General features: G+C 41.7%; 1 protein-coding gene across 6 annotated transcripts in view; it reads right to left on the reverse strand.

The window, feature by feature from the left end:
* EBF1 (EBF transcription factor 1) overlaps positions 1-27,189 on the reverse strand; it is a 374,718-nt gene that overhangs the window by 119,884 nt on the left and 227,645 nt on the right. For all 6 annotated transcript variants that reach the window (XM_035105768.3, XM_035105767.3, XM_035105770.3 and 3 more), the window contains exon 7: positions 12,119-12,200. In XM_035105768.3, the coding sequence (XP_034961659.1) occupies positions 12,119-12,200 (82 nt within the window). The remainder of the gene's footprint in view (positions 1-12,118; positions 12,201-27,189) is intronic.

A 27,189-nucleotide genomic window follows, 5' to 3' on the forward strand; every position in this document is an offset into this window, starting at 1 on the left:
AAAAGTGTGTTTTGGGGACCCAAGTCCAAAAAAGGTTTTAAAAACATAACCACTTAAGAAGTATTTCGTTTAAAATAAATAAAACACAATGCCAAACAATTCTATGACAAGGGCCCCGGACCTTTAGCGTAAACTATTTTGTTCATAGGAGTGCATGAACAGTGAGTAACTTTAGTTTCCAGAGTAATCTCACTGAGATCAGTTACTTAACTTTCCCTGTCGGCAACATCTGCAACATCAGGCACTCAACCTAAGCCATTCATCTTTAAAATACGTTTTGAATTGCAATAACAGACTGTTGCTACCTAGTTCCCTTGAATAGAATTTGATTTACTACAAAGATGCCATGCTGGGGGTGGGCTGGGCTCTTTTGGAGTCATTAAGAGAAAATACTATAAAAGGAATCCCCTAGAGAAACTGTTTCTAGGGTCAGGAAATGTGAAAAAAAATAAAAGTGGTTATGTGGTGGTCTACTTTAAGAAGTGATTATTCACAGTGCACCTGTAGGACAAAAAGAAACTCTCTACTGATTCTTTTTACAAAGAGAGACAGAGACAGACACACACACACACACACACACACAGAGAGAGAGAGAGAGAGAGAGAGAGAGAGAGAGAGAGAGAGAGAGAGAGAAATCAAAAGTCTGATTACTATAAAAGAAAAAGAAATATTTGGCCCACGTGTTATTTAAATATTAATGTCCTCTGCCTAAGCAAAAGTAATATCTAATATGCACTGAATACTTTCCAAACAGCCTTCACAAGTTTATGGCTAAAACCCACAAATCCATTTACTTTAGAATAATCTTACTAAAATCAACAGGACTTCTCGGGAGCAAATGTGTTGCAAATATGGTCTGTGTGTATTTCTTGAAAAGCAAACAATTTTTTTAAATGAGTGGGTTGTGTTTCAATCAAAGCACATGCAAAACTAATTTACAAAGGAAACAACTTTTGTTTCAGCTTAAAAAAAACGAGAGCAGGAGGTGTAGAGCAGGCAGTGAAGCAACTTTGAAAAAACAACAACATGAGGGGTAAGCATATTGCAGTTTAAAAATTGATTAATGAGGTGCTGACACACTCATATAAACACGGGGACAGACAGGCCTGCCAAATCTCAAACCTATCCAAATGCTGTGAAGAAAATGCAGTTTTTAATTTGGGACAGGCAAACATGGGGGGGGGGGAATCAGCTTTAGCATCAAATCTTCATAGGTTGTTAGTTTTCAAAATGTATATGCAGCACTGGAGGTCAGATTATGTGTGGGGTTTTTTGGTTAAATTTGTGTATCCTAAATTTACTGTTATTTGCATTCCGCTATGTACATCCCTCTTTTGCATTATTGGATAGCTCAGTTGCAAATGTTCTGGAAGCTAAAAAATCTTCTGGAAATGAAAGCTAGGGGTTAAGAAATCAAGCTGTTTATCTGAGTTGGTTAACGGAGCCAATTTATTTGTTAGGGTGCACCACCCAATATTTCAAGATTAGGAATCACATTACTCCTCATTTTTAACCACAGCCCATTAGGTTTCACTAGCCAATTTAGGGCACATTCCTGGTATTTTCAGTAATCTCCATTTTTACTGGAAGCAAATTTATACTTTTGTTTACACTTCTAAACACTGTGTGAAAGAGGCTGGAATGACTTTTGGGCGGACTACACCTCGCAGTACACATCTATTATTATTTTGACTCAAGTCCCAGCTTTAGCAGGATATTAAAGTCCCAGCCTAAATTTAGGTAGATGCTTCGAGGCTACTAACATGTAGTCTCCTCTTGCTGTTCTTTAATATTAGATATATAAAAAGCCATTTGTGTATTTTGTAAAGCAGCAAAACAACAACAAATGCTAATCAGAGGAATAGCAGTATCTGAGGCTCTCTCTGGGTTTGGATGTACCATTCAGGAAAATCCATACATGCACAATCTTGTGGGGGAAGGAGGCAGTTCTGCAATGTAACAGTAGAAGCTGGCTGTGCACAGTGCTGACTGGCTGGTGCCTGTGCAGTAATGAACCGCCCCCTCCAACTTTGAAACTCTAATTGGCCATTGTTTTTAAAAAGAGTCTTCAGGAGTTTTTAGAGATTGTTAAAAAAACTGAGCTCATTCTGAACTAGCCAACTGGGAAATACTGGCCTGCGAGGGCTCCAGGTGGAGAACAGCCTTTACCAAAGGTGTCATGGGCTTTGAAGAAACTCGATCTCAGGATGCAAGGGAGAAACGTGCTAAGACGAAGGCACACTTGGCAAATTCACACCGTGATCAACTCCCGCCTAGAAACCAATGTCCCCACTGTGGAAGGACGTGTGGATCCAGAATTGGCCTCCACAGTCACTTACGGACCCATTGTTAAAACCTTGTTTATGGAAGACAATCTTACTCGGTTACGAGTGATCGCCAAAGAAGAAGACTTTTAATTACACACTTCTGCATACTCGTAGAAATTCATAGAAACACAGGTGCCTGTTTTCCAGCAATATCATTCCTGTATTATCAGCTGTCTGATTGACTGATAGGCAAAATTCTAACCGTACATATGCCAATAATGAATTGTAACAAACCCAGGGAAGGAGCAAACCAGAGATCTTTTCAGTTGTCATTTTATGATGATGCAAAAGGCATCCCCCCCCCAGTAATTACACTCAGTAATTTACAGTGGTACCTCTGGTTAAGAACTTAATTCGTTCTGGAAGTCCGTTCTTAACCTGAAACTGTTCTTAACCTGAGGTACCACCATAGCTGCCAAGTTATCCCTTTTTTTAAGGGATTTTGCCTTATGCTGAATAGGCTTCCTCGCGAGAAAAGGGAAAACTTGGCAGCTATGGGTACCACTTTAGCTAATGGGGCCTCCTGCTGCCGCCGTGCCACCGGAGCACGATTTCTGTTCTCATCCTGAAGCAAAGTTCTTAACCCGAGGTACTGTTTTTGGGTTAGCAGAGTCTGTAACCTGAAGCGTTTGTAACCTGAAGCGTTTGTAACCCGAGGTACCACTGTATTCCTGAGAATCCAAGGTATTATTTTAAAATTTCTCATTTTTAGTACGCTGTCTCCAACAGTAGTGCAGTTATTTCCCGTGTGAACAGACGAAGTGCTATGGTCTCACCTACTTTGGATGGAGTGGTTTTTGATATGGTTGATGACCTCAGCTGCCTCCGTTACCTGGCTAGCAACATTATGCAACCCCACCTTTCTTCATCATCTCTCCAAAGTTATATTGGTCCCTAATTAACAACTTAAGATGGGCTACATGTTCGCCTCCCGGTTTGTTTCTCACTCTCTCTTTAAAAATAAACATGAATGAATATACACACTGCTCCCCCCCCCAAGCACTGGTGAGGCATATGAGGGGGTGGTCACGACTCCTTTCCTGGAACAGCAGCAGCATTAACACTGGCAAATTTTGCAGGGAAAGTAACGAGTGCACGTTTTCCCAGCAGCTGCCAGTGAAAGAACAGGTGGAAGATTTTGCAGGGAAAGTTTCTCCAGCACCCAAAACCTGGCAGGAGCTCTAGTTAAAAGGCAATGGCTTTATCTTGAAATATATACGTTCTCAAAATATATATTGCACATTTCAATGCTGGTGCGCACACTTGTAGCCTTTTTTGGGGGGGAGGGGGGAGTGCTGCCCTTTCCCCAGGGCAGCAGCAATGACTGCAGCAACTTTTTACAGGGAAAGGTGTGGTCAGGTGATGTCCTGTCAGTAGGAGGAAGAAGCCAGGAGGCTATCCTTAGATGGGGGGTTAATTAGCTCTTAAAAGGGATAACACTAATACAGTGGAACCTCGGTTTATGAACACCTCAGTTTACGAATTTTCGGTTTACAAACGCCGCGGACCCATCTGGAACGGATTAATTCACTTTCCATTACTTTCAATGGGAAAGTTCGCTTCAGTTTATGAACGCTTCAGTTTATGAACAGACTTCCGGAACCAATTACACACATGCTTCGGGTTAAGTATGCTTTAGGTTGAGTACTGCGCGGACCCGTCTGGAACGGATTAATCCACTTTCCATTACTTTCAATGGGAAAGTTTGCTTCAGTTTATGAACGCTTCAGTTTATGAACAGACTTCCGGAACCAATTGTGTTCATAAACCGAGGTACCACCGTAGAATGTTAGCATAAATAAACAAGAAAACCTTTTTGTTGGTGCCTCGAAAGACCTGGGAGGACCATGGGTTAATTTAATTGTGGTACCACATCTTACAGAATATCACAGGGCAGCGACCCATATGTGGACCCATATCCGTGCTTCTGACATACCTTCTTGCCCTGGCTTTCCATGACCTATAAGACTGGACCTGCTATTACCAAATTCCTGTTTTCATAATACAGTCCTACCTTGGCTCCTGAACGCTGCAAACCCAGGATTGTTCCAGTTTGCGAACGTTCTTTTGGAACCCGAATGTCTGACGGGCTTTCTGATTGGCTGCAGGAGCTTCCTGCAGCCAACCAGAAGCCATGATTTGGACGTTTTAGAAGTTGAACGGACTTCTGAAATGGATTCCGTTCGACTTCCAAGGTACGACTGTACTGTTTTACAGGTATTTTTTTTAAAGTTCTATCTATGCTTTATATGGATTTTTGTATACTGCCTAGAGATTTTAAAATATTAATCTGGTTAGAAAGGATTTTGATTAATTGATCGACTGAAATTAATTAACTAATGAATTAATTGAAATATTCAAGGGACTTTGGACTTCTTTCCTTAGATAGTCAAAAATATTTTAAAATAAGCCCAGGATATAATACATCATCCTGCTGTATGACAGAGGATATATGCCATCTAATTCCATTTGGCACCATGGCGCTTTCTACTTCCTCACCTCTGCAACCAACTCTTTAATTAGAAATGCCGAGTCATGGTGGAGTTTACTTGAAAGGAGCTGTTTGCTCCATGCTTGCTTCTAAATCTGGACTGAGGTGAACGAAGTTAACCTGAAATGTCCCAAGTGGGGAGGGCAAGCAGGTGCTGAGATGGAAGACAGGAGGAACCTATGCGTCACAAAAAGGAAGCCATGCATAGCCAGGTGGGAGCAGCTAATCCCATGCAAGGAGCCTCCAATAAGCAAAGAAGCACCTACCCTATTACGGTACATTGGTTGTATTTGGTGTAAGATGTAGCAGTAATTATTATTATTATTATTATTATTATTATTATTATTATTATTATTTATAATACCCCGCCCATCTGGCTGGGTTTCCCCAGCCACTCTGGGCGGCTTCCAACAGAAATATTAAAATACACTAATTTCTTAAAGATTAAAAGCTTCCCTAAACAGGGCTGCCTTCAGATGTCCTCTAAAAGTCTGGTAGTTATTTTTCTTTTTGACATCTGGTGGGAGAGCGTTCCACAGGGCGTTCCACTACCAAGAAGGCCCTCTGTCTGGTTCCCTGTAACTTGGCTTCTTGTAGCGAGGGAACCGCCAGAAGGCCCTTGGCGCTGGACCTCAGTGTCCGGGCAGAGCGATGGAGGTGGAGACGCTCCTTCAGGTATACTGGACCGAGGCCGTTTAGGGCTTTAAAGGTCAGCACCAACACTTTGAATTATGCTCGGAAATGTACTGGGAGAAAGCAGGGGGTTGGGGTGGGACTGACAATTAAACTGAACCATTATTCATAAAAATAGGAATGCTCTGTCACTGAATGCATTTCTGCACACTTTACCGCCACACTGAATATTAAAGTATGAGGAGTGATGTGCTCTGCCGAAAGTGATTAATTTCTTTAAAATGTGAAGGTCACGCTAATTGACATGACCTGTGTAATTAAGCAGTCTCTGTTTACACACGGAAAGCTCGACTGCTGTGAGACTGGGCTTGCCTGACAGAATGTCTTTACGAGTCAAGAGATCAACAACCCCTCTTATGTCCTACCTAGTCACCTACACAAGCTCCTGATTGCTCTTCTGACAGAACATGCAAGAGCATTACCATATGAAAATCAGCTCACATCTTGGGGGAGTTGCAAACTGGCAGCACGTAGGTAAGCACAAACTGTTGCTTTGACAGACTGCGGTCCTGGCTGTTCACGCTAGATTGCCCTGTTTGCGAGAGCATGTCTGACTGGAGGATATTCTTACAGAATAACCAATGTTTAATAAATACGAGGCAACAGTGGCAGAGACGGGAGGGAAACAGATGGGAGGCCCTTAAGAATGCTGTGTAGAAATCTGCAAATTCCATGTGGATATAGCAGAAATTATATGGCCCGGAAAACAAAAGATAGTCAAACAAAACTGTTCCGCTTCCAGGTAACATGACATTAACTGTGAGGGAAATACAAACTTATGGTCACAAATATGGCCTTCGCTTTAATTATTGCACATTCCTCCAAGGAGCTCAGGGAAATGTACGATCTTACCCAATCTGAGGTAAGTTAGTCTAGCCCTAGATATTCCAGTCTGCACTGAAGTCCAACACTGCATCCACTACAAAAACTGCTGGACCACCAGGTCTTCTCCTCAATGCTCCTACTCTAAGCATGCAGCAGTGCAGGGTGGGTCAGGAGATGCTGCTTATCAGGCAGTAACATAGACCACCCTGGGGCTTTGCTGGAGCAAGTATCTTATCAAGCGCTCCCAGATCCTGGTGGTTCCACTGCTGACTCTGCCTGCTGGTCCTTTGGGGCCCTTGTGGAAGACTCAACAAGTCTCCCTCATCCTGGAGCCAGTCCCCATGCCAGAAGTTGGGAACTCTGGAACAGGTCAGAAATGCTCAACTGCTGCAACAACATATCTTCTCATCTACCCTCACATACCTGAGTATGTCCCAGCTACTGAGACCAGAGTGTTCTCAACACTATTTGCTTTACTTGTTTTTGTTTCTGCAAACTGCCTTGAAATCATTGATATAAGGTGGCATATAAAGGTTTTAAATAAATAAACTGAAAAATATGCAGAGGGTAAAGCATGTTGTGCAGTTGCCTGATTATCATCTTCCAAAGCAACTACTCTATTCCGAACTTAAAAATGGAAAGTGTAATGCTGGTGGTCAACAAAAGAGGTTTAAAGACTGTCTCAAGGCAAATTTTAAAAAATGTAGTATTAACACTGACAACTGGGAAACACTGGCATGCTAGTGCTCCAGTTGGAGAACAGCCTTTCCCAAAGGTGTCATGGGCTTTGAAGACACTCAGCTTCAGAACGCAAGGTAGAAACGTGCTAAGAGGACAGCACGCTTGGCAAATGCACACTGTGATCAGGTCCCGCCCGGAAACCAATGTTGCCACTGTGGAAGTACGTGTGTATCCAGAATTCGCCTCCACAGTCACTTATGGACTCATCATTAAAACTGTGTTTATGGAAGACAATCTTACTTGGCTACGAGTGATCGCCAAGGTAGAAGAAGAACTCCATCCAACCTATGGGCAGTTAGGAAATGACCTATGAATCGTTTCCTAATGACTCTCTTTCATATTACAGAAATTGAATATGGGTAAAAGCTTAGCAAATATTTGGTTCCAACCATACGCTGTAATAGTTCTATCAAGCATTTTTTCCAACTTAGCTTCAAATTAAGTCCAGAGTGGTAATTAACGGAACAATTGACAATAAATTTTGGATAATAGTCCTTTAAGAATTTAATGGTTATTTACTAGCTTTTCAAAGTCAGTTAAAGCTGTTCTGAATGTTCCATTTTTTACCCCATGTTTAAGTAATCTCTAAACTGAAAATATTGAAACAATTGGGCTTTCCCCCCTTATTTACATTTTTCTTAATTATATGGCACACTGATAGTCAAAAAGTGCATAATTAACAGGGCTGTCCTATGCATGGTTACGCAAAAGTGAGACCCACTGGGTTCAGTGAGGCTTTCTACTTCTGTGTTTAGATTAATAAACCTTATGTAAGCCCCATTTAACTACGTGAGATGTACTTTTGAGTAGGCATGCATAGGGTGCTTATTAGCCTAATAATTCCATTATCTCATATGGAAGATCTAAATATTAAAAATAAGGGAAATCAACACACACACACACTTAAAATAACCCTAGCCAGTGCTTCCCCCCCAAAAAAAATGTTTAGGGGTACTCTCATTTTCCTACTCATATTGAAATACAGTACTGCCCCTCAATGAGGCCAAACTTAGATTCACAAAATGTTTAGGGGTATGCGTCCCCCGAGAAAAAAAGCACTGTTCCTAGCCAACACCTGCATTTCTAACACTGAAGGCATAAAATCCACATCTTGTTACTATCTAGTTCTCTGTTTTAATGTAGCATATTTCCCATATATTTTATGACCTAGCAGTATAGAAATACTTTATAAATAAATTGTACCATAAAGGTTGCCCATCAAAATCAACCACATTTTTTTGAATTTAAGTGATTTATTGTTTTTGATCTGGCGGTGTTACAGTAATAATAATAATAAATTGTGCCAGGCTGTTCCACCACTGTCATTTGGCAAAAAAAAAAGTTTTTATAGAAGTGTAGCCAACTTTATGGACAGTTCATATGAAAGATCTGAGCAGTTTACTGCAGCAGAAAGAGGCATTAGCTTTGTTGTTTCTCTTCTGGTGGGGAAACCTGCATACGGGCAGATTAGGGTACTTTCATTTGTTTCAGAATTGTTTGTGAACTTCACCCTGTACATTTAGAGCAATACCTCCAGTCCATACCTGTTTGGGGAGGTGAAAATGTCAGCACACAGTGTGATAGGAAGATCGTAACAGAATGATTATTATTAAGGTCTTTTCTGTTGTTCCCCCTTATCACTCTGTCTTCTTTGGCTTATATATGGTGTGATATTGTGAGATAGGATAGGCTACCAATCCCAAGAGGGGACGTGGGTGGCACTGTGGTCTAAACCACTGAGCCTAGGGCTTGCTGATCAGAAGTTCAGCAGTTTGAATCTCTGCAATGGGGTGAGCTCCCGTTGCTCGTTCCCAGCTCCTGCCAACCTAGCATTTCGAAAGCACGTCAAAGTGCAAGTAGATAAATAGGTACCGCTCTGGTGGGAAGGTAAACGGCGTTTCTGTTGCGCTGCTCTAGTTCGCCAGAAGCGGCTTAGTCATGCTGGCCACATGACCCAGAAGCTGTCTGCGGACAAACGGCAGCTCCCTCGGCCTATAGAGCAAGATAAGTGCGCAATCCCAGAGTCATCTGCAACTGGACCTAACGGTCAGGGGTACCTTTACCTTTACTTTACCAATCCCAAAAGGTGAAGCCTACATAATGTTTGTCTTATCAAGCTAAACACTAGGCATTCTACAGTAGCTCAATAATAAAGCAATCCAAATCCTGGCCACCCAGGGGTGGAGAGAATCAATGGATCCACCACTGTGTCCGAAACCCTCTCTCCCAGCTGGCCTGGGCAGAAGATGAGGGTGATTTTTTTACACCATTTTTGGGGCTGTACGAATCCAGACTGGCACAACTTGGGGGATTGATAGGGGATTGGATCTTGTGGATCCAAAGCCTCTGGGCACACCACACTGCCCCATTTTGTGGGGCTTACTACGGGCTCCTGTTGGTGGGAGAACTGGCAGTTGTAAATATCCACAAATTACGGCTAAACTGGGTACTCCACAGCAGCAGAAGCTGCCTCACTTCTCCTCATCTCCACCAATGGAGGCCAGTGGGGAGCAACATCTGCCTCCCATCCTAAATCCTCCAATACCCCATCAACATGCAAAGGAATGGTGCTAGTGTTGAAGTCAGAATTGTACTGAGCCACTAAGAGGCAGTTTTGTCAAGCAGCTAGTGTGTTCATATTGGTAGGTTACAGCTTGCACAGACTTGAGAGAACGAATAAAATAATACTTTTCTTCAAATTGGGTTTTAGAACTAGAAAGAGGCAACATTTGTTTAGCTTGTTGATTTACGGGATTAAAATCAGTTGAGAACTAGCATCTGTATTCCTTCAGGTAATTTTACAGTCCAGAGTTTCCCAACCTGTGGGCCATGACCTGCAAGTGGGGTGCAATTCCTGTATTACTAAACACAAAATAATTATCGCTTGTAATCCATCACTGGTATGATGTTACAACTCTTACAGCTTTTTGTTTTGTTGGCACATTATAATGCTATGTTCACACTTGTAACCAAATGTCAGAAAGGTTAGTCTTGTATTCCCATAAACAAAACTGTGATACTGTCGGTACCATAAATATTTCAATGAATTTCACATTAATATGGGTGCTAAGTAAATGGTTATAAAATAGGCAAACTTACACTTAGGGGGAACAAAACAGACAGCTGCCAACGACCTAAGGTCCAAAATTCATATGACAATATTTCAGTAGGTTACCATATCAAGCAAATTTGGATTTCTGAGCCACCGTATCAAAAAGGCTAGGAACCACTGCTAAAATCTAGCATCATCCTCTAACTTACCTAGTGACTTTCATGACTGATAATGTATTAAATTGTGTTGTTCTTTTTAATGGAAATTCTCTGTTATCGTTGGCTGCATCCACATGGCAGTTTATTCTGCTTTCACGACTTTTCCCTAACTGCCAAGCTCCACATTATATTTGAGCTTTCACACAATGTAAAAGCCACATATGGAACAATAGTGTAATATGGAGCAGGTTTAGTGCTCATTCCTGTTTTACTTGTTTCCAGAAAAACGCCTGTTTGCAAATAATATAAAAACGAGTGCTAAACGAGCTATATTCCAACTATACAGTGGTACCTCTGGTTAAGAACTTAATTCGTTCTGGAGGTCCGTCCTTAACCTGAAACTGTTCTTAACCTGAGGTACTGTACCACTTTAGCTAACGGGCCTCCCACTGCTGCTGTGCTGCCGCCGTGCGATTTCTGTTCTCATCCTGAGGTAAAGTTCTTAACCCAAGGTACTACTTCCGGGTTAGCATGTGCAAACCTGAAGCGTTTGTAACCTGAGGTACCAATGTAGTTCTGAAAGTGGCTTGAACGTTGTATGAAAAAGAAAGAAAGGTGGGAATTAACCGTTAGGGATAGAGCTGCTGTGCGAATGCAGTCATTGTTAACACCTGGGGCGTCAAACCCTTGCAAATTGCTCCCGTGTCTTGTGAGGAGGGGTTAAAAATATTTTAAAGTCAAAGAGCAATAATAGTGGAACGTTCGGATCAGGGCCATCCCACTTGCAAGGCAAGCATCTCGAGCGGCAGAGACCCACGAGGTGTGGCACCACAGCCGGCAGAGGGGAGCCAGTTTCCAGAGAGATGTGGTCTCACTGCTACCACCACTTCTGCTCACTTCTCTGGCGGCTTTGGACCACTGCCACCATTTCTCTGGTGACGGCACAGGTGTCTCCACCTCTGTAGCCATCAGAGAAGCCACTGCCTTGCAACCTGGGGGGGGGGGAGAGGCAGGGCCAGATTTAGGTGTGATGAGGCCCTAAGCTACTGAAGATAATGGGGCCCTTTATATGTCCAGCTGTCCTTTGTCAAAAACAAATTGTCGCTGTTTTTTGTGTTGAATATACTGTATGCTACATGGTAATTTATGAACCTAATAGGTATCTAAAGCCATTTGCACATGCAGAATGTAGGCACCCTATATATAGAAATGAGCAAGTGGGGCCTAGCAGGTGGGGGCCATTACTTACACCATAGGAGCCTACACAACACAAAACACTGCCACTGTATGCAGGTTTTATTATATTTGTTTTTTTTATCTTATATTTTGGAAATGTACATCCTGGGTTTTTTTCCCTTTATATTTTTTTTGGGGGGGGGGCAAGAGAGTGGGGCCCTAAGATATAGCTTGTTTAGCTTATATGTAAATCCGGCACTGGGAGGGGGAGACCAGGAAGTGGCATCTTGCCATATGGCTTCAGGTAAAAGGGGAAGGGCCACCCCTACTTCAGATTTGTTGTTTTCGAACTGGCATTCTGACACTTCTGATCGCAGAGCAAAGCCTGGTGGCTTACAAAATGCAAGTCCTTGCCATTTCGCCCCATATCCCAACTCTTATTTATTTTTATTTTTTATATTGTGCTTTCCCCATTCAAAGGGTGAACCAAAGCGACTCACAGAAAATACATCAAAATACAATGCCAAGAACAATGATAAAATGCAAAACGTAAATTTCCGAAAGAGCTACGTAATCATTTTACATAGGTTGACAATCTTCCCAGACCACATCATTTAAACATTATTTATCTTAAGGGGGGGGGGGTGACACTGACCTGAAATCTTCGCATGTCTCGAGGGTTTCCTGCATTTTTTAGGCAGTTCTGGTTACATTTAAGAAAAAATTTCAAGAAGAACCTGTTGGAAAAGGGATATCATGTTGAATATACCAGTTGTTGACAAGTTGCCCCAATATACCCCTTGCTCACCCAGCAAACAATTTACAATATATAAAATTGTCTGTCCACATTTACCACACAGATAAAGACTGTCCTATCACAGTTCTAACACACCAGACCAATGAGCCAAATATATAGGCATAAACGTAACACAAAATTATTCTGACAAAAAGCAAAGTCATTATCTGTCTTCTAAAACATGCTGCTTGAAACTTTCATCACACAACAAGGGTAGAGAGGAGAAATGAAGCTGCCATTTCCATGGAGTCTGACGGCTGGCAGTCACAACTACAGAATTCCGGAAATGATCGTATTTCCCTACTACTTGAAACAGTTATGCATTTGGGGACGACAAATTGGCATATTTTCACTGTCACAATTCTGGCTCCCACATACTATAATTTACAGAATTCCAAAATGTGTTTATGATGAAAAACATTTGTGCATGTAATAGTGTACAGGGAGTGGGTGTGATTTCAGCTAAGGCGTTAAACACTAAATGTTCTCTCAATGTAAGCTTGCAGCTTCATTGCTTCTCTCACCTGTGGCCCTGCATGTTGGGTTGCAAAACTGCTGTTGCTGCTACCATCTTTATACGTTTTACTTAATATAAAAATGGCCCTACTAGTGTTGTTGGTGTTATTCAATCGTATTATCCTTTCAGTGCATTTTAAAAGTACGAGGAATATGGAGATGAAGATGGCAGTCATTGGCAATAACAATGAAAGATGTCAACTTCCAGGTTTCAACAACTCCTAAGCGCTTAATCCTAAACCCCCAACTCCTATCAGAGTTTCATACTATGGACTCTGTCAAACAAAAGAAAAAATGTTCTAGCTAGGATGAAGTCCTCTTTCACTAAATTTGCCAGCAATTAGAGCTGTCAACTTATTAAAGGTTGTAGTCAATTAGCAGCCTTGCATTTAACTGATAAATCAATTGATTCACTATTTAAAAAAAATATTACAGTATCTCAGTACAGGTTACATTCTAAGAGTCATTACTGAAGTGTTTCCCAAACTAGCAGAAAATTATAAAGCTGAGTTTTGCTTGTTGTCGGATCCCGAGGTTTCCACAATTGGAGGGACCACTTCTGCGCATGCACGAGCGGCAAAACACTTCCAGGTTTGCCGCTTTTGCAACCCAAAGTTTACGTTACCCAAGGGTAACCTAAGGGTAATGTAAGCCGAGGTGCTACTGTATACTGTATATATATCGCTATATAAAAAGTACCGAAGTGGTTTACAGCAGTATCTATATACAGTACAAACCACATACATATTTCAAATCAGAGGCCATCAACAAACTTTGATGGTTACTTTATACAGCAATACAATGCTTTGCTCACAGAGCACTCTTTTCAACATTGTACATCACTCTGTTTTAAAATCTAAACTTTAATCTGTAATTAATTCTAACAAAAGAATACAACGTTGCATAATTCAGTTTATGTTTTTGTCTGGCGAGGGAAAGGGATGCTACTAATATGTATTAAAAAGGTGATTCAGTGAGCTCCAGCCACAAACATTCCTGGGTAATTATAAATACCAGCATGAACACAAATATCCCTTTCCCATGAAACATCCTTTTGGCTGAGGCCTATAGAATAACATAGAGGGAGAAGCTAGCTGCCACTCAAAGCAAAGAGAAGGGTGGGGACCCCACATCCTTTCCTACACTACCTGCCTCAAATGGGAGGCCCCTTGTCTACTTAGTGCCATCTGTAGGGATGAAGCGGTCCCCTATGAACAACTAAGCCAAATGTATATGGCCTACAGGGGATCAGCTCAAGGGCTGGTGAAATGAGAGGGGCAACTGATTTGGTATGGAGACATGCCTGTTGTGTAATAGAAACTCACTTCCCTGGGTATGGCTCCCTCCATAGCTCAGTGGAAACTAGTTGGAGCCTGTCATACCTATGTAGCAGCTCTTAGCTGCTATGCTGAGTTCTTGATCAGTTGTTCACAAATAAGTACAGCTTCCGAAGCTCTCCTGCTGACACTCCTGCTGCTTCCTGGTATTAGGCCAATGCTGTTTCAAGGTTTCTTCCCAAACGCACAGGATGCCCCAGATTTGCCCAACAACTCCAGTGTCCTAGCTCCTTCCCATAAACAAATGAGATATACCCTAAAGACTCTGGTGCTAATAATGCACACCTCCAATCAGTCTGTAAATTGCTGTCAGCTGAATCCAATTTCTAATTACAGCTTGGGTGTTGATTAATACACAGTTAAGCAAATTACCTATACCCAGAAAGGAAAAGTGAAGAAGAAATTTAGCTTTGCTTACAGAAATAGCAGTACACAAAATGCTTAAATGGGGGATACTTTGAGTTCCCCACTATGCGCAAACCAGTGGAGCAGTCTCATGTCCCTGGCACAGTTGGCCAAGAAATGATGCTGTATTCTATAAGGCAAAGAGATAAAAACCTGCTGAAAAAAATATTTCCCCATTTTTCACCATTAGTGATTGTGGAACAGCTGGCTTCAGATTATGGGCTACTTTCTTAATAGTTTAAAAAAACAAAAACACCTCAACTTAAAATAATAAACCAGAAGGAGGTCTCGACCAAAACACAACCATAAATACATGAAATTCTAGCATAACTAGGGAAGACCATGAAATATTTGGGGTAGTTGTTAAATCTTCATGTATGGGTTGATTAGTTTAATGATGATAATATAGCCAATATGTTTTGAAAATTACATGTAAATGTGTCTACTCCAGATTGTGTGTTATAAACACATGCAAAGAAGCCCCAGCATAGATGAAAGGAGGGCTGGAAGGGCTCTGTTTGTTTACACTAAATTAAAGACAGACATAAGTTACTGCATTGTCCCTTCAAGTGCAGCCTGATATCTAATATCAGTAAACTGGCACTAGCTGGTGTTTGCAGAGGGGGGGGGGCAGAAGGGCTTTCTAAGCCTCTAATGGCCAGCTGTGACTTTGAATGTGCAGAAAGAACTGTCAGCACAAGTAATGGCATCTCAGATCCAGACAACTGCTTGCCACCAAGAGGTGGTTTGTATTTGTGCCAAAATGGATTTTGAGAGGCCAGCAAAGAGTACTTTAATTCTACCAAAGAGAAATGAAATGCGGGGAGGGGGGAGAGAGAGAGAAGTTTGGGATCTTACATTTTGAGGATGACCACTCGATGGCTCTCCTGTCAGCAGCTCATCGTTTAGCTCGCGAGCTATGAAGGGCATGGACATTAAATCCCTCTTGCCCTAAGCTGGCCCTGCCGCGTGGAATGCTGGCAGAATCCTGAGCTCGGTCTCCTGCCTGCTGAAATGAAAAGCCTGGCCATCTGTCGGGAGGCAAAGATTTCCCTGTCAACTGATGCCTGCTCAGAGCCTCCGACAGGCCCTTATGTGGCAAAGTCTCTCAGAAGCCCTTATTCTTTGGGGAAAAGTTTGCTTTGCCCCAGAGGTTTGCTGGAGAATTCTTCAGAGTTTTCCAGAATGTAGGAGCCAAGCAGCTGACCAGTTTGGCCTGCCCTTCCCTAAAGGAATAGATTACCAAAAAGGGGAGGTGGATGTAATAGTTAAAAATATCTTTACTCACAGCCAAGAGTGTGTTTTCAACAAGCTCTGCAAATGCAGGAAAAGATTGATCATCCTAGCTAGTAGAAGGCATGTGTGAATGTTAGGGGCAAGTGTGTCGGCTAATTGGCCAAGGAGGCTATTTGCAAAAAAACCAAAAAAATTAAAATGGATAACATTTCATTTCATTTTGCAAAATTCCAGGCTTCTTCTGCTTCAAAAACAACCTACTGCAAGTAGTTTGACTAGAAAAGTGGCATTAAATAAAACAAGTAAAAAGCAACATCTCCAACGTAGGCTGAATGTGTGGAAACACACTAGATTTAGAGATAGTGAGAGTGTGGACTGGGGAGCAGGAAGGGGTAGTTCATAGAACAGATATGTCTGCTTGTCTGCCTGTCCCTTGGCCAGTGCTATTTCTCTAGCAAAAGAGGTGCCGGAACTCACCATGAACACCTCCCTCCTTCTCTTAGAAAGGCAATGGCGCCCACCTGAGAGGAAAAAAGCCCTGCCGTTGGCTAATTACAAATAGATAAACTTTATACTTGTGCAGTAGAGGCTGGGGATAATCGTTAATGGCAGTTCTGGCAGGGATACCTAATGAATTTGGTCTCTGAAAATTCTGAGAACATACCTGATCCCAAACCCACAGGAACTCCTTTTCCCCATCGCAGATCTACAATTCCCTGAGTTCCGTAGGAAGAGGGATTGACCATTAAACCACACTGTAGCTCTATGGGAGGAATGGGAGATACCTAACAACTCTCGGCACACTTAACTACATTTCTCAGGATTCTCTGTGGGAAGCCATGAGTGCTTAAAGTGGTATGATACACCTTTCAATGCATAATGCAGATGAGGCCTAAAGTGTGGCTCAGAACTTGGTTTATCTATTGGCTTTCACACCTCCCATGTACTCTAATGTAGTTTTTGGCTCAAAGACAACATATCAGAACATGCTTTTATATGCATTTTAGGGGAGGAAAATACTCTGCGTATTTGTATGTGAAATTTCTTGCCCTTTTATTTTTACAAAGTGCAGATTAACAGAGAAAATGGGACAGAACAATAAACTGCAATCAGTTTGGGGAAAGGATAAAAAGAATTTTAACATAAACTTGATTAAAATTTTATTTAGGGGACAGAGGAATCGGTTTTTGCATATGGGTTAGGTGCCTGCTTAATTTTAGAGTAATTCTGAAAAAGGCTGGCAAACGGCCCTGAACATTTAAATTTCTTAATTTAATTTAATTCTTTTAAAATTTTCCAAACATCAAAAACTGATAGTTTTATCTCTCTTGTAACACTTTTTTTTTGTTATTAAATGGACAAATCACATCTTCAAGTTTCAACTACAGGTGGATGCGGAATGTGAATCTCATAATTGTAAACTAACACACTATTCTAAAGTGAAAATTACAGTGATGTGTAACAGAATAAAGTAATTAGCAGGCGTGTGCATTTGGCCTGGACAGATTCCGAAACCTAAAATGAATCAGGCAGCTTGAGAGAGATCTGGGACTCTTCCGAAGTAAAACGGTGTTTTCCTGAGGAAAAGTGAACAGACTACTCCTAAAACCCTGGAGCCACATCAGATTCAGACTGTCTGTCTCTTTAAAACTGCTATTCCCAGGCTCTCCATTTCCGATCAAGGACTAACTTCACCAAGGCTTTCCTTTTTTATTTCCAATAAAGGTGCTTTGTGATGGATGCCGAAGGAAACTTAATGTCAATTGAGCAGGAAGCAAACAAACAAAACCTCTCAAACTCTTTCATTCATCATAACTCCTTAGCTATTGTACCAATGCTTAAATGTTGCAGCTTTCTTATCTAGAAGAAGAAGAAGAGTTTGGATTTGATATCCCGCTTTATCACTACCCGAAGGAGTCTCAAAACGGCTAACAATCTCCTTTTCCCTTCCTCCCCCACAACAAACACTCTGTGAGGTGAGTGGGGCTGAGAGACTTCAAAGAAGTGTGACTAGCCCAAGGTCACCCAGCAGCAGCATGTGGAGGAGCGGAGACGCGAACCCAGTTCCCCAGGTTACAAGTCTACCGCTCTTAACCACTACACCACACTGGCTCTCTAGGGAACACTCAGTGACGTATGTTGTTATACAAATTCCCTCCCAAACCATGGTGGAGGATAAATGAACTCTACTCACCCACCCCCAAAAAGCTGTTGTTCAAAAACTTCTGCCATTTTCCTTCTGATCTTTTTCCAGATTATTTAACCAGAGACACCTCGACCATATATGCCGTTTTCATAGAAACTATACACACACCCAAACCATAGACAAGTAAATGGATCTCTCCTTAAAGAAAGTCCCATTGCACACAAAAACCTAGAGTTCAACAGTAATTATCTACTAAAATTTGGCAGCATTCACCATCTCAGAAAGGGCTATCATGTATGCAAATTTCATCTTATTCTACCAAAAATATCAAAGTTAAAGGCAGTTTCCTTTAAAAACAACAACAAATCCTTAAAAAATGTAAAGGCTACTTGCATATCCATTTACCTGGGAATAAGACCCATTGATTTTAGTAGGACTTCTGAGTATATATGTTTACATGCATTGTAAATGGGAGTTACAGTTGTAATACAGTTGTACCTTGGATCCCGAATGCCCTGGAACTCAGACGTTTTGGCTCCCGAATGCCGCAAACTCAGAAGTGATTGTTCCAGTTTCCAAATGTTCTTTGGGAACCTGAACGTCTGAAGGGGCTTCTGCGGCTTCTGATTGGCTACAGGAGCTTCCTGCAGCCAATCAGAAGCCTCGATTTGGTTTTTGAACGTTTTGGAAGTCAAATGGACTTCCAGAACGGATTCCGTACTAAGATTAGTTTCTCTCAGTGACATTTTTTCAAAAGGCTAGCAAAGTATTTCTGTATCATGTGCACAAGGAAGGAACCCTGAACATTCTGCAACCTACTTCTAAACAAAGGCTCCACATCTCCAGCACTTTTGTTTTTAAAGATGCCTCTGTTTATGAGTAGGGTGCTCAGGGTATTGTGTTCCTTCCATTTCTTTAATCATACAAAATACTAACATGTAAACCACACGCATCCAGGGGGTAAACAGCCACAAACAATGGTAACACTGAAATACAAAATTCCCTAGGCAGAAAAGTAACATGTAAATAAACAATGGGTAGCGATTCAGAATTGCCTGCTGTGATCAGGACTCAGAAAACAGGATGAACTGGGAGGAGCAGGACTTACTTTGTCTAGTTGTGAACTACAGTAGAAAACCAGCAGTTGTTTTCAGTGCTAGACTGATAATGTCCCCTAAACAAGTAGAAAGTGTATTTCCTTCACTAAACAGAGTTATTGTTAGGGTGAAGGCCTTCCAAATTAGAAGGTGGTATTGTAGACTGGAAATTAGAAATTAAGCACTGGTGAGAAGAAACCAAACCAGTGGACCTTGAAAAGGTCTCAATACTCTATCCAGGAACTGGCCCCATCAAAGAGTAGGAAGCAGGGAATAGGTGAAGGCAGAAACTAGTCCTCCCAGAAGCTTTGGTCCTCCCAGTCTGGGGTGAGATATGGTAGTGCTGTGTCCTACTCTGCTGAGAACCATCCCCTATTTTGAAGACTGTCTGGTCCAAGTCTAGTTCAGAATTAAATAACTATAAGGGAGAGGCACGTCTTTGAAATTGCCTGTTATAATTAATGCCTAGACAGAAGACTGAGCAGACTTGCAGATCACCTAGTTATCACTGTGGTGAGATGTATCACATTTTAAATATATATACACTATATATATATGTGTGTCGTGTTTCTCCTAAAATAAGACACCGTCTTATATTTATTTTTCCTAAAAATAAACACAATATGGCTTATTTTCAGGGGATGTCTTATTTTTTCCCTCCTTCTCCTGCCATGGCCTGCATTGCTGCTGTGCCTATTACTATGTATTATTTTCGGGGTATGGCTTATATTCCTTGAATGCTTAAAAATCCTGCTACGGCATATTTTATGGCTACGTCTTATTTTTGGAGAAACAGGGTATATATATACACACACACATACACAAATTATGTTCAAATTTCCATCTACTTATATGAATTAGCATATACAAATATTATGCAAATCTGTGTACTCTCCCGCCCCCGATAATGCATTTTTCTCTTTTTTAGGGATGCAGAAGTGGCCACCCTAGGGAATACACCATTTGGTGCTATGCTTCAGACAGCAAAATGTCCTGAGCCAGCACTGATCATATCACAGATAATCAGTTTTGCTATACTCAGTCCTGGGAAGGATCCCATAAGAGTAATCTATTTCATCACAATCAGCTTCTCCTGAAAATGTGGCACAGGCCAGCCAGGTATGTGGAATGCTGGGAACTCAGAATGTGCTGGAGCCAAGGAATGGCTCCTGCTTACCCCAACTTGGGCCACTTATAATGCCATGGTCTTGTCACTGCTCTGATGCAGAACTCAAAGGGACTCAGAAATGAAGCAGGGTTTCATTTGCCACTGCCACAATCTTTGGGAGGAAAGGGGGATAGCTGGGAAGGGAAAACCTACATTCCTGGTACTGAAGAAAAGCACGTTTGTTCTAATACATTGGAGAAATTGTTTGAGAACGGTTCATCCATGCAAATATATGACAGCAGTAAGGCTGCCAGAGTCAGTGAAACAAGTGGTGATTCCACAGTACAAGTGTCAACTGCATACTTAAACCTGTCTAGAATGAAAGGGAAGCTGCAAGCTACCTATTTCAAGTTTTATGAACATGTTAGTGAAGAAAGCGAGCCTGGATTCCGAGGAATTCTCTCGCAGAGGGTATGTGCCTGCAACACTGGCTGATTTGCATCTTTCTCACCCTAAAGGACTTCTGACTCTTTAAGGCCAGAAGAAGAAGAAAACAGCTTTGTGTATGACAACAGGGGTGTGCTGTGTTTTCAGGAAGAAAGCTGCATCTCACATTCCAGTTATGGGTTCAAACAGCCAAGATGGATGCTTCAAAGAGCACAGTGGCCAATGGGGAGCAGAAAATAGGGAGGAAATCTCAGACAAAAGCAGCATGCAGTAAGCAACCATTCCCACAATTACTACTTGCAAGAGTGTCCTACAGCACATTCACTCTTTTCTAAGTTATGGGGGGGGGGGAGAGAGCAAGAATTCACAACTGCCTATGAATGTCATCCATGTAAACACACTGTAGTATTGTCGCTAAATCAACAGTGCACGCAAGGTATCATAACAAAAAGAACTAGGGACAATTACTTCTAGCATGGAACTGCTAGAAGCATAATCCAAAATCTGAGCAAATTCCAATCACCCAGCCCTCTTTCTTGTTTCATCTGAACTAGGCCTAGCTGTTTCATTCAGTAATGATTGCTCCCCTGCTGCTAGGACAATGCTTCAGCTATTTCCCTTATTATTATATGGTTTGCTATTTAATTATGATTTTTACTTTCTAATACTGTTCTCCATTTACAGAACTCCTGAGTATGAATTGAATATTGGATTCTAAACCGGGGGGGGGGGGGAGAAACGGTGAGGACATTATGGTGTTTTCCACTGGCCATCAGATGTAGTACTGAATTATTCAAACTGAAGACATCCAGTGCATCTTTTTCGTGTAGACTATGCATGTGTTTTATGTTCATTGATCATTGGTTAAAGTAATTTAGATCAATGCCCATTGTGAAAATAAATTCTACCAAGTACTCAAGGAATATAGTTGAAAACACAGCAACTTGAAATGAAAACTACCTTTTATTTCCTTGTAAGCCCTCCCAGTATTACAACTATTTTATATTGGACCATTTTGCGTACACGTGTGGGGTTACGTGATGGCCACTGTTTATCAAAGATCCACAGAAGGCTTACACATATTTATCAGCATGAAATTGAACATGAAAATCAAATACAGAAACAGGAAAAGCCACTTTTTTACCCACAGGTTCACAGCTGGCTTGTACATGTCTATTAAATCAATAATCAGCATTAGCTATCCTTTGCGACACGCTCACAACAGGAAAATAATTCTTCAGGGCATAAGTTATGCATCACAATGCTTACAAATTGCTTGTTGACTTTAGCAGAAGCAAGTAGAGCTATCTCTGTCTTACAGCCCAAACCTATGCATGTTTAGTGAGGTCAGTGAGATTTGGGCCTGGTTCAGACATAAAAATCTCAAGCCAATAAACTGTGGTTATTCGCCCAAGAACAAAACTTTCCCTCTGATCCAGTTTCACATTACCTCTGGGCAAGAAAACTGTACTGGAATTTCTGTTTCCTAATCAGGAAGTGAAAGCAGGTTGCTAAGGAGGCATTAAATCATGGTTTCCCAGTTCTGATTTAATTGGAAACTGTGGTTAAAACAAGACACGATCTCAGTACCAACACCTGGCCTTGGATAATGGGAGTACGAGAAGCAGAACAGACTGGGTTATTTTTACGAACTTTCTAACAAAGACTATAACTTGTTACAGTGAATATAAACGATATTTATTTCAGTGCTGGAAATGGTTGGAAAGAACCCACCTAATCACTGAAGCAGAAGCTACTCTTGCCCAGAGGCAGCCTTCAACTACTCACAGCCTGTTTCACCAAAGTTTTCAAGTTGCTTTCCTATAGGCCTCTTCGTGCTCTGTGCACTGGAGCACAGCACATCAATTTTTTAAACTTCCAGCCACTCTTCTACCTTCTTCAGTTCCCTTTTTTCAGAATTTACAACACTCCACAGAAATCCAGACCATTTCAGAGAAATGTGCCAGGGTTATATCGTCATTCCCTTCCTAGCAGACAACATTCCCACAAAAATGTTTAGGTTTTTCAGAGGAATCTAAAGAGATCTCACACAACATGTTAATGTTGCACACCCAGACAGAGAATTACCATAGAAGACACAACAAAATAAGTAAGGTAAGATTTATGTCCTGCTTTCCCCTAATTTGATCTTGCTTCCCAGGGTCTCATTTTACAATGATTCTCTCTCTCAAGGACTAACCTTTTATTTCATGTGGCAGGCAGTGGGCTGGGACAGTAGAAAAGAAGGTAATTTTTCTTCCACTTGCAGAGCAATTCCAGTAGCCCTGTGTGTGACTAGAAATTATTTTAAGGGGTAGAGTAATGGGGGGAGACCTTTGGAACCGACTTTGGGGAGGAACTGAGGGCTGCAGTGGGAAGGACTTGACAATTCTCTGAATCAAAGCCAAAATTGTGTTGCTTTTTTAATGCTGCTACACACTCCCAGCATTTCGCAACAGGGCAGGATGGATAAATAAATAATGGGTGATATCCAATGCTAGTCATACTCAAGAGTAAGCCCACTGAAATCCATGAAGTTAAGTCAATTATGTTTAAAGGACAGAGAATTCTGAGTATGATTCGATTGACCATCACCCAAAATATTATGCAAAATATTGATTCATACACCGTACTTCTACAAATGATAGATTGTTCCCAGGCAGTCTTTTACTGGTAAGTTTTTTTTGGCAGGAATGAGCACCAAAAACACATACATGTTGAGCAAATGGGACACAATTAACAACAACTACTACTACTACTACTACTAATACATAAGAGGGAGGCATTTTGCATAACCAAGGGGTGTAACTACCAACACTATTCACTTTAAACAAGCCCCAATCCAGACGGCTGAGACCAGGAACTACGTAAGTACAATGTAGATTCATTGTTTAGTTCTACAGTGACACAGGGAGGCAAGTTGACTATGTTATCCCCATACACATGAGCAGTGCAAGCAATCAAGCTGTGCTTTCCTCTTTCTTCATGGTTCATAGTCACTGTCTGCTATGTAGCAGCCAAGGAGGTATTGCTTTAGCAGAGATGGTGACAGGCCTCTCCAGAATTAGAGTACTTTATTATCACATTAGTATGGGGGAAAGACACATAATTAACGGAATTTATCCTCATTTATTCAGTAAAAGCACTAATATTCAATCAATCTGCCTCTGTTTAATTACTTTCCCTTACACTGTTTTTTTTTTCCTTCCTTGACCCCTCAAGTAGTAGAGTACAGAAATGTGTGAAGTCTTCTTTTTTTAATTCCACTTAGGATGCTAGACACTATTCATTGAAATAAGCGTTAAAAAACGGCACTAGGGTCTGTCACAGTTCACAAGCTGCCACTGAGTTAGCAGCCATGCCAGTATTATACTTTTGCTAGAAGAAAATCTATTAAGTGATGGCATGTAACAGAATTACCGTTAATTGTAATATGACACTATTGTCCAAGCGCCTGTTATTTCGGGGGGGGGGGGGGGTTGAGTTTCTAACAGGAAAACTATGCACATGTCTACTCAATAGGACTTAATCCCAGGTAACTGTGTATAGCAGGGGTAGGCAACCTAAGGCCTGGGGGCCGGATGCGGCCCAATCGCCTTCTCAATCCGGCCCGCGGACAGTCCAGGAATCAGTGTGTTTTTTCCTGAGTAGAATGTGTCCTTTTATTTAAAATGCATCTCTGGGTTATTTGTGGGGCATAGGAATTTGTTCATTCCCCCCCCCAAAAAAAATATAGTCCGGCCCACGGCTGAAAATATAGTCCGGCCCACAGCTGAAAAAAGGTTGCTGACCCCTGGTGTATAGGATTGGGATCAGTTAACACTGGCTTTATACTCGCAGCAGAATTAGGTGAGTATGTGGTGTGGGTCAGGTACTAGAACGGACTGCTCAACTTCTATGTTCTTGTTGTTTATAAACAAAGCTTGCATTGGAGGCAAAGGAGAATGATTTCCACCTGAAGTGCTAGTTCTCTAGTTAGAATTGGTTGGTTGGTTGGTTGGGTTTATATGGCCAGCATTAAAAATTGTATCTGCTGCCTGCAGCTTGAAGTCCATTCTGTCACATCAGGACTCATTCTGCTGCATCTGCAAAACTTATGTCATTGCTCTAAGGAAACATTAGGTGGAATTTAATGTAGCGCAAAGGCAAATATTCTGGCTCCTCAACCATTTCTCCTTGCACGATGGGACATTCTCCCCCTCTCCTTTACTGCACCTCTTCAGACTGCAGGTGGGAGATCACTCTTGAAAACCCCATTCCCTGTACATGGGAAATTAGCATGCCAGATAAGAAGCTCCCCTCCATCCTGAATGTATGTAGGAAAGGGTTGTGTTTTTTTAAGGTAGAAACATTCAAACATGAAATCCCACACCTACAATCTAAAGTGTTACAGTTCAACTGTAGTTGCCTGTAATGTGTTATTTCTGTATGTTTCCATTGGTGTTGCTCACAGAACTTCCACCACCTTTATATCAGAAGTGCAGCCCCATCTACACTATACATTTAAAGCAATTTAATTCCACATGAAGAAGCCACTAAAGCACATTTCACAGGCCACTAAATCAAGTGTACAAGCAAATGAAGGCATGAGATGGAAAACGCCTTCTGTTACACCAGTACAGTGGAACCTCGGTTAATACCTACCTCCGTTTATGGAAACCTCCGTTTACGAACACAGCGGACCCGGAAGTGTTTACATCCGGGTTCTGCGGCGTCAGATGCGCAGATGCGATCTGCGCAGCTCGTATATGCGCAGAAGCGATCTGCGCAGTGCGCAGAAGTGCTCTTTCGGCGCTTTGCACATGTGCAGAAGTGTGCCTTTGGCGAGCGAACGCCTCCGCAGAACGGATTGCGTTCGCAAACCGAGGTACCACTGTACTCAAGAAGCTGTGATTTTATTCTGTGTCACTGGGATGCAAGTCTACCATTGTAGGCGAATGTGGAGAGATTTCTTTCAAATGTGGAAAGAGATTTCTTTCAAATACAGTGGTACAGTGGTGCCTTGCTAGACAAATTTAATTCGTTCCACGGGTCTTTTCTTATAACGAAAAATTCGTCTAGTGAATCCCATAGGAATGCATTGAATGTTTTTCAATTTTTTTTTTGCCCATAGGAACGCATTAATTGAATTTCAATGCATTCCTATGGGAAACCGCGATTCGCTAGACGAATTTTTCATAAAACAAATTCGTCTATCGAGGCAACCTCCGCTCGAAAAATCCTTTCGTTAAGCGGAAATTTCGTTAAGCAGGGCATTCGTTAAGCAAGGCACCACTGTACCTCGGTTTGCAACCACAATTGGTTCTGGGGAGCCGGTCACTCCCCGAGTTGGTCGCTCCCTGAGGCGCGCTTCTGCGTGTAGCGCCGATAGAGCACTTCTGCGCACGTGCACAGTGCGCAGATCGCTTCTGCGCATCTGGGCGCCGCCGAACCCGGATGTAAATACTTCTGGGTCTGCGGTGGTCAGAAACCGAAGCGGTCACAAACTGAGGTACCACTGTATGTCATTGGGTGGTGACATTCCTTTTCCAGAGTATTTGGAATTTAGCAAACTTGGGGGGGGCAGAGTTAAGTGGACAAAAAAATAATTAAAAACAAAAAAGGCATTACCCACACCCAAGTGACATTTTGAAGGTCTGAGTTGTGGACCCCTCCCTTGTCACCACATAATGATTTCAATTTGAAATCACTTGCTTTATGTATTCCCCATCTTTCATACTGATCTGCTTGTGATTAACTAAAACAAGGGAACAGGAAACAATGAGGGGAAATAGTTGCAGAAAGAGGAAAAGAAGCAAATATGTATTTTGGGGGGGGATTCTGTTTCCCAATGACCCATGTTCTAATCTAGCACACAATTCACAAAAAAGTGTAGTTCTAAATTTAACCTTATCCAGAACACAAATTGCAATACTTGGGAGATTATGCCACATTCCAAGTACGATAATAGATTCATGTCCTGAACTGGATATAAATCAGGAGTTAGGTCTTGCCAGCGCAACTGGCAACTGCCGGCGCAACTGGCAACATAATCAGATTCAACTATTATTTAAGCATATGTTATAATGCAATTCTGAGGCATATCTTTTTTTTAATCATTGACTTTAGCAGTTGAGTGAAAATTCCAGTCAGGGAGTGATTTGGGTCAAACACTTTCCAAAAATTTCTTTCACACTGAATGATTGTGTCCCTAGTTCACATTTTGGAATCTGAAAATTTGACCTGGTGCCATCCCCCTACTCTGCTTTTTGCATACAGTTCACAATTTACACCAGCAAATTACATGTGTTTGAATTCAATATTTTGAGGAAGGCCTATGACCTCTTTCAAGTAACAAGGGCAGCATTCATTTCTAATTGCTCCTAATCGTCTTCTACCATTTCAATTCAATCATCACCAGGGATCAACCACCTTTTCCCAGCTTATGCACTGCTTCTCTTCCAATGGCATGCAGTTGTGTCTATAAGCAAGAGCCTTTCAACTTACAACATTTACATCGCTGTCATTATATTTGCTTCCACATTCTACACATAGCACTAGTTAAAGGCCTCTTGGCTTCAGCTGTTCCACTGTGTCAGTATCAGAGAGAGTGTGAGATGCATTCCAGAGACTAGGCCTAGGGATTAACCTCTGGGATG

This window comes from Zootoca vivipara, chromosome 2 (assembly GCF_965207765.1).
Source record: "Zootoca vivipara chromosome 2, rZooViv2.hap1.1, whole genome shotgun sequence".
Taxonomy (NCBI): Eukaryota; Metazoa; Chordata; class Lepidosauria; order Squamata; family Lacertidae; genus Zootoca; species Zootoca vivipara.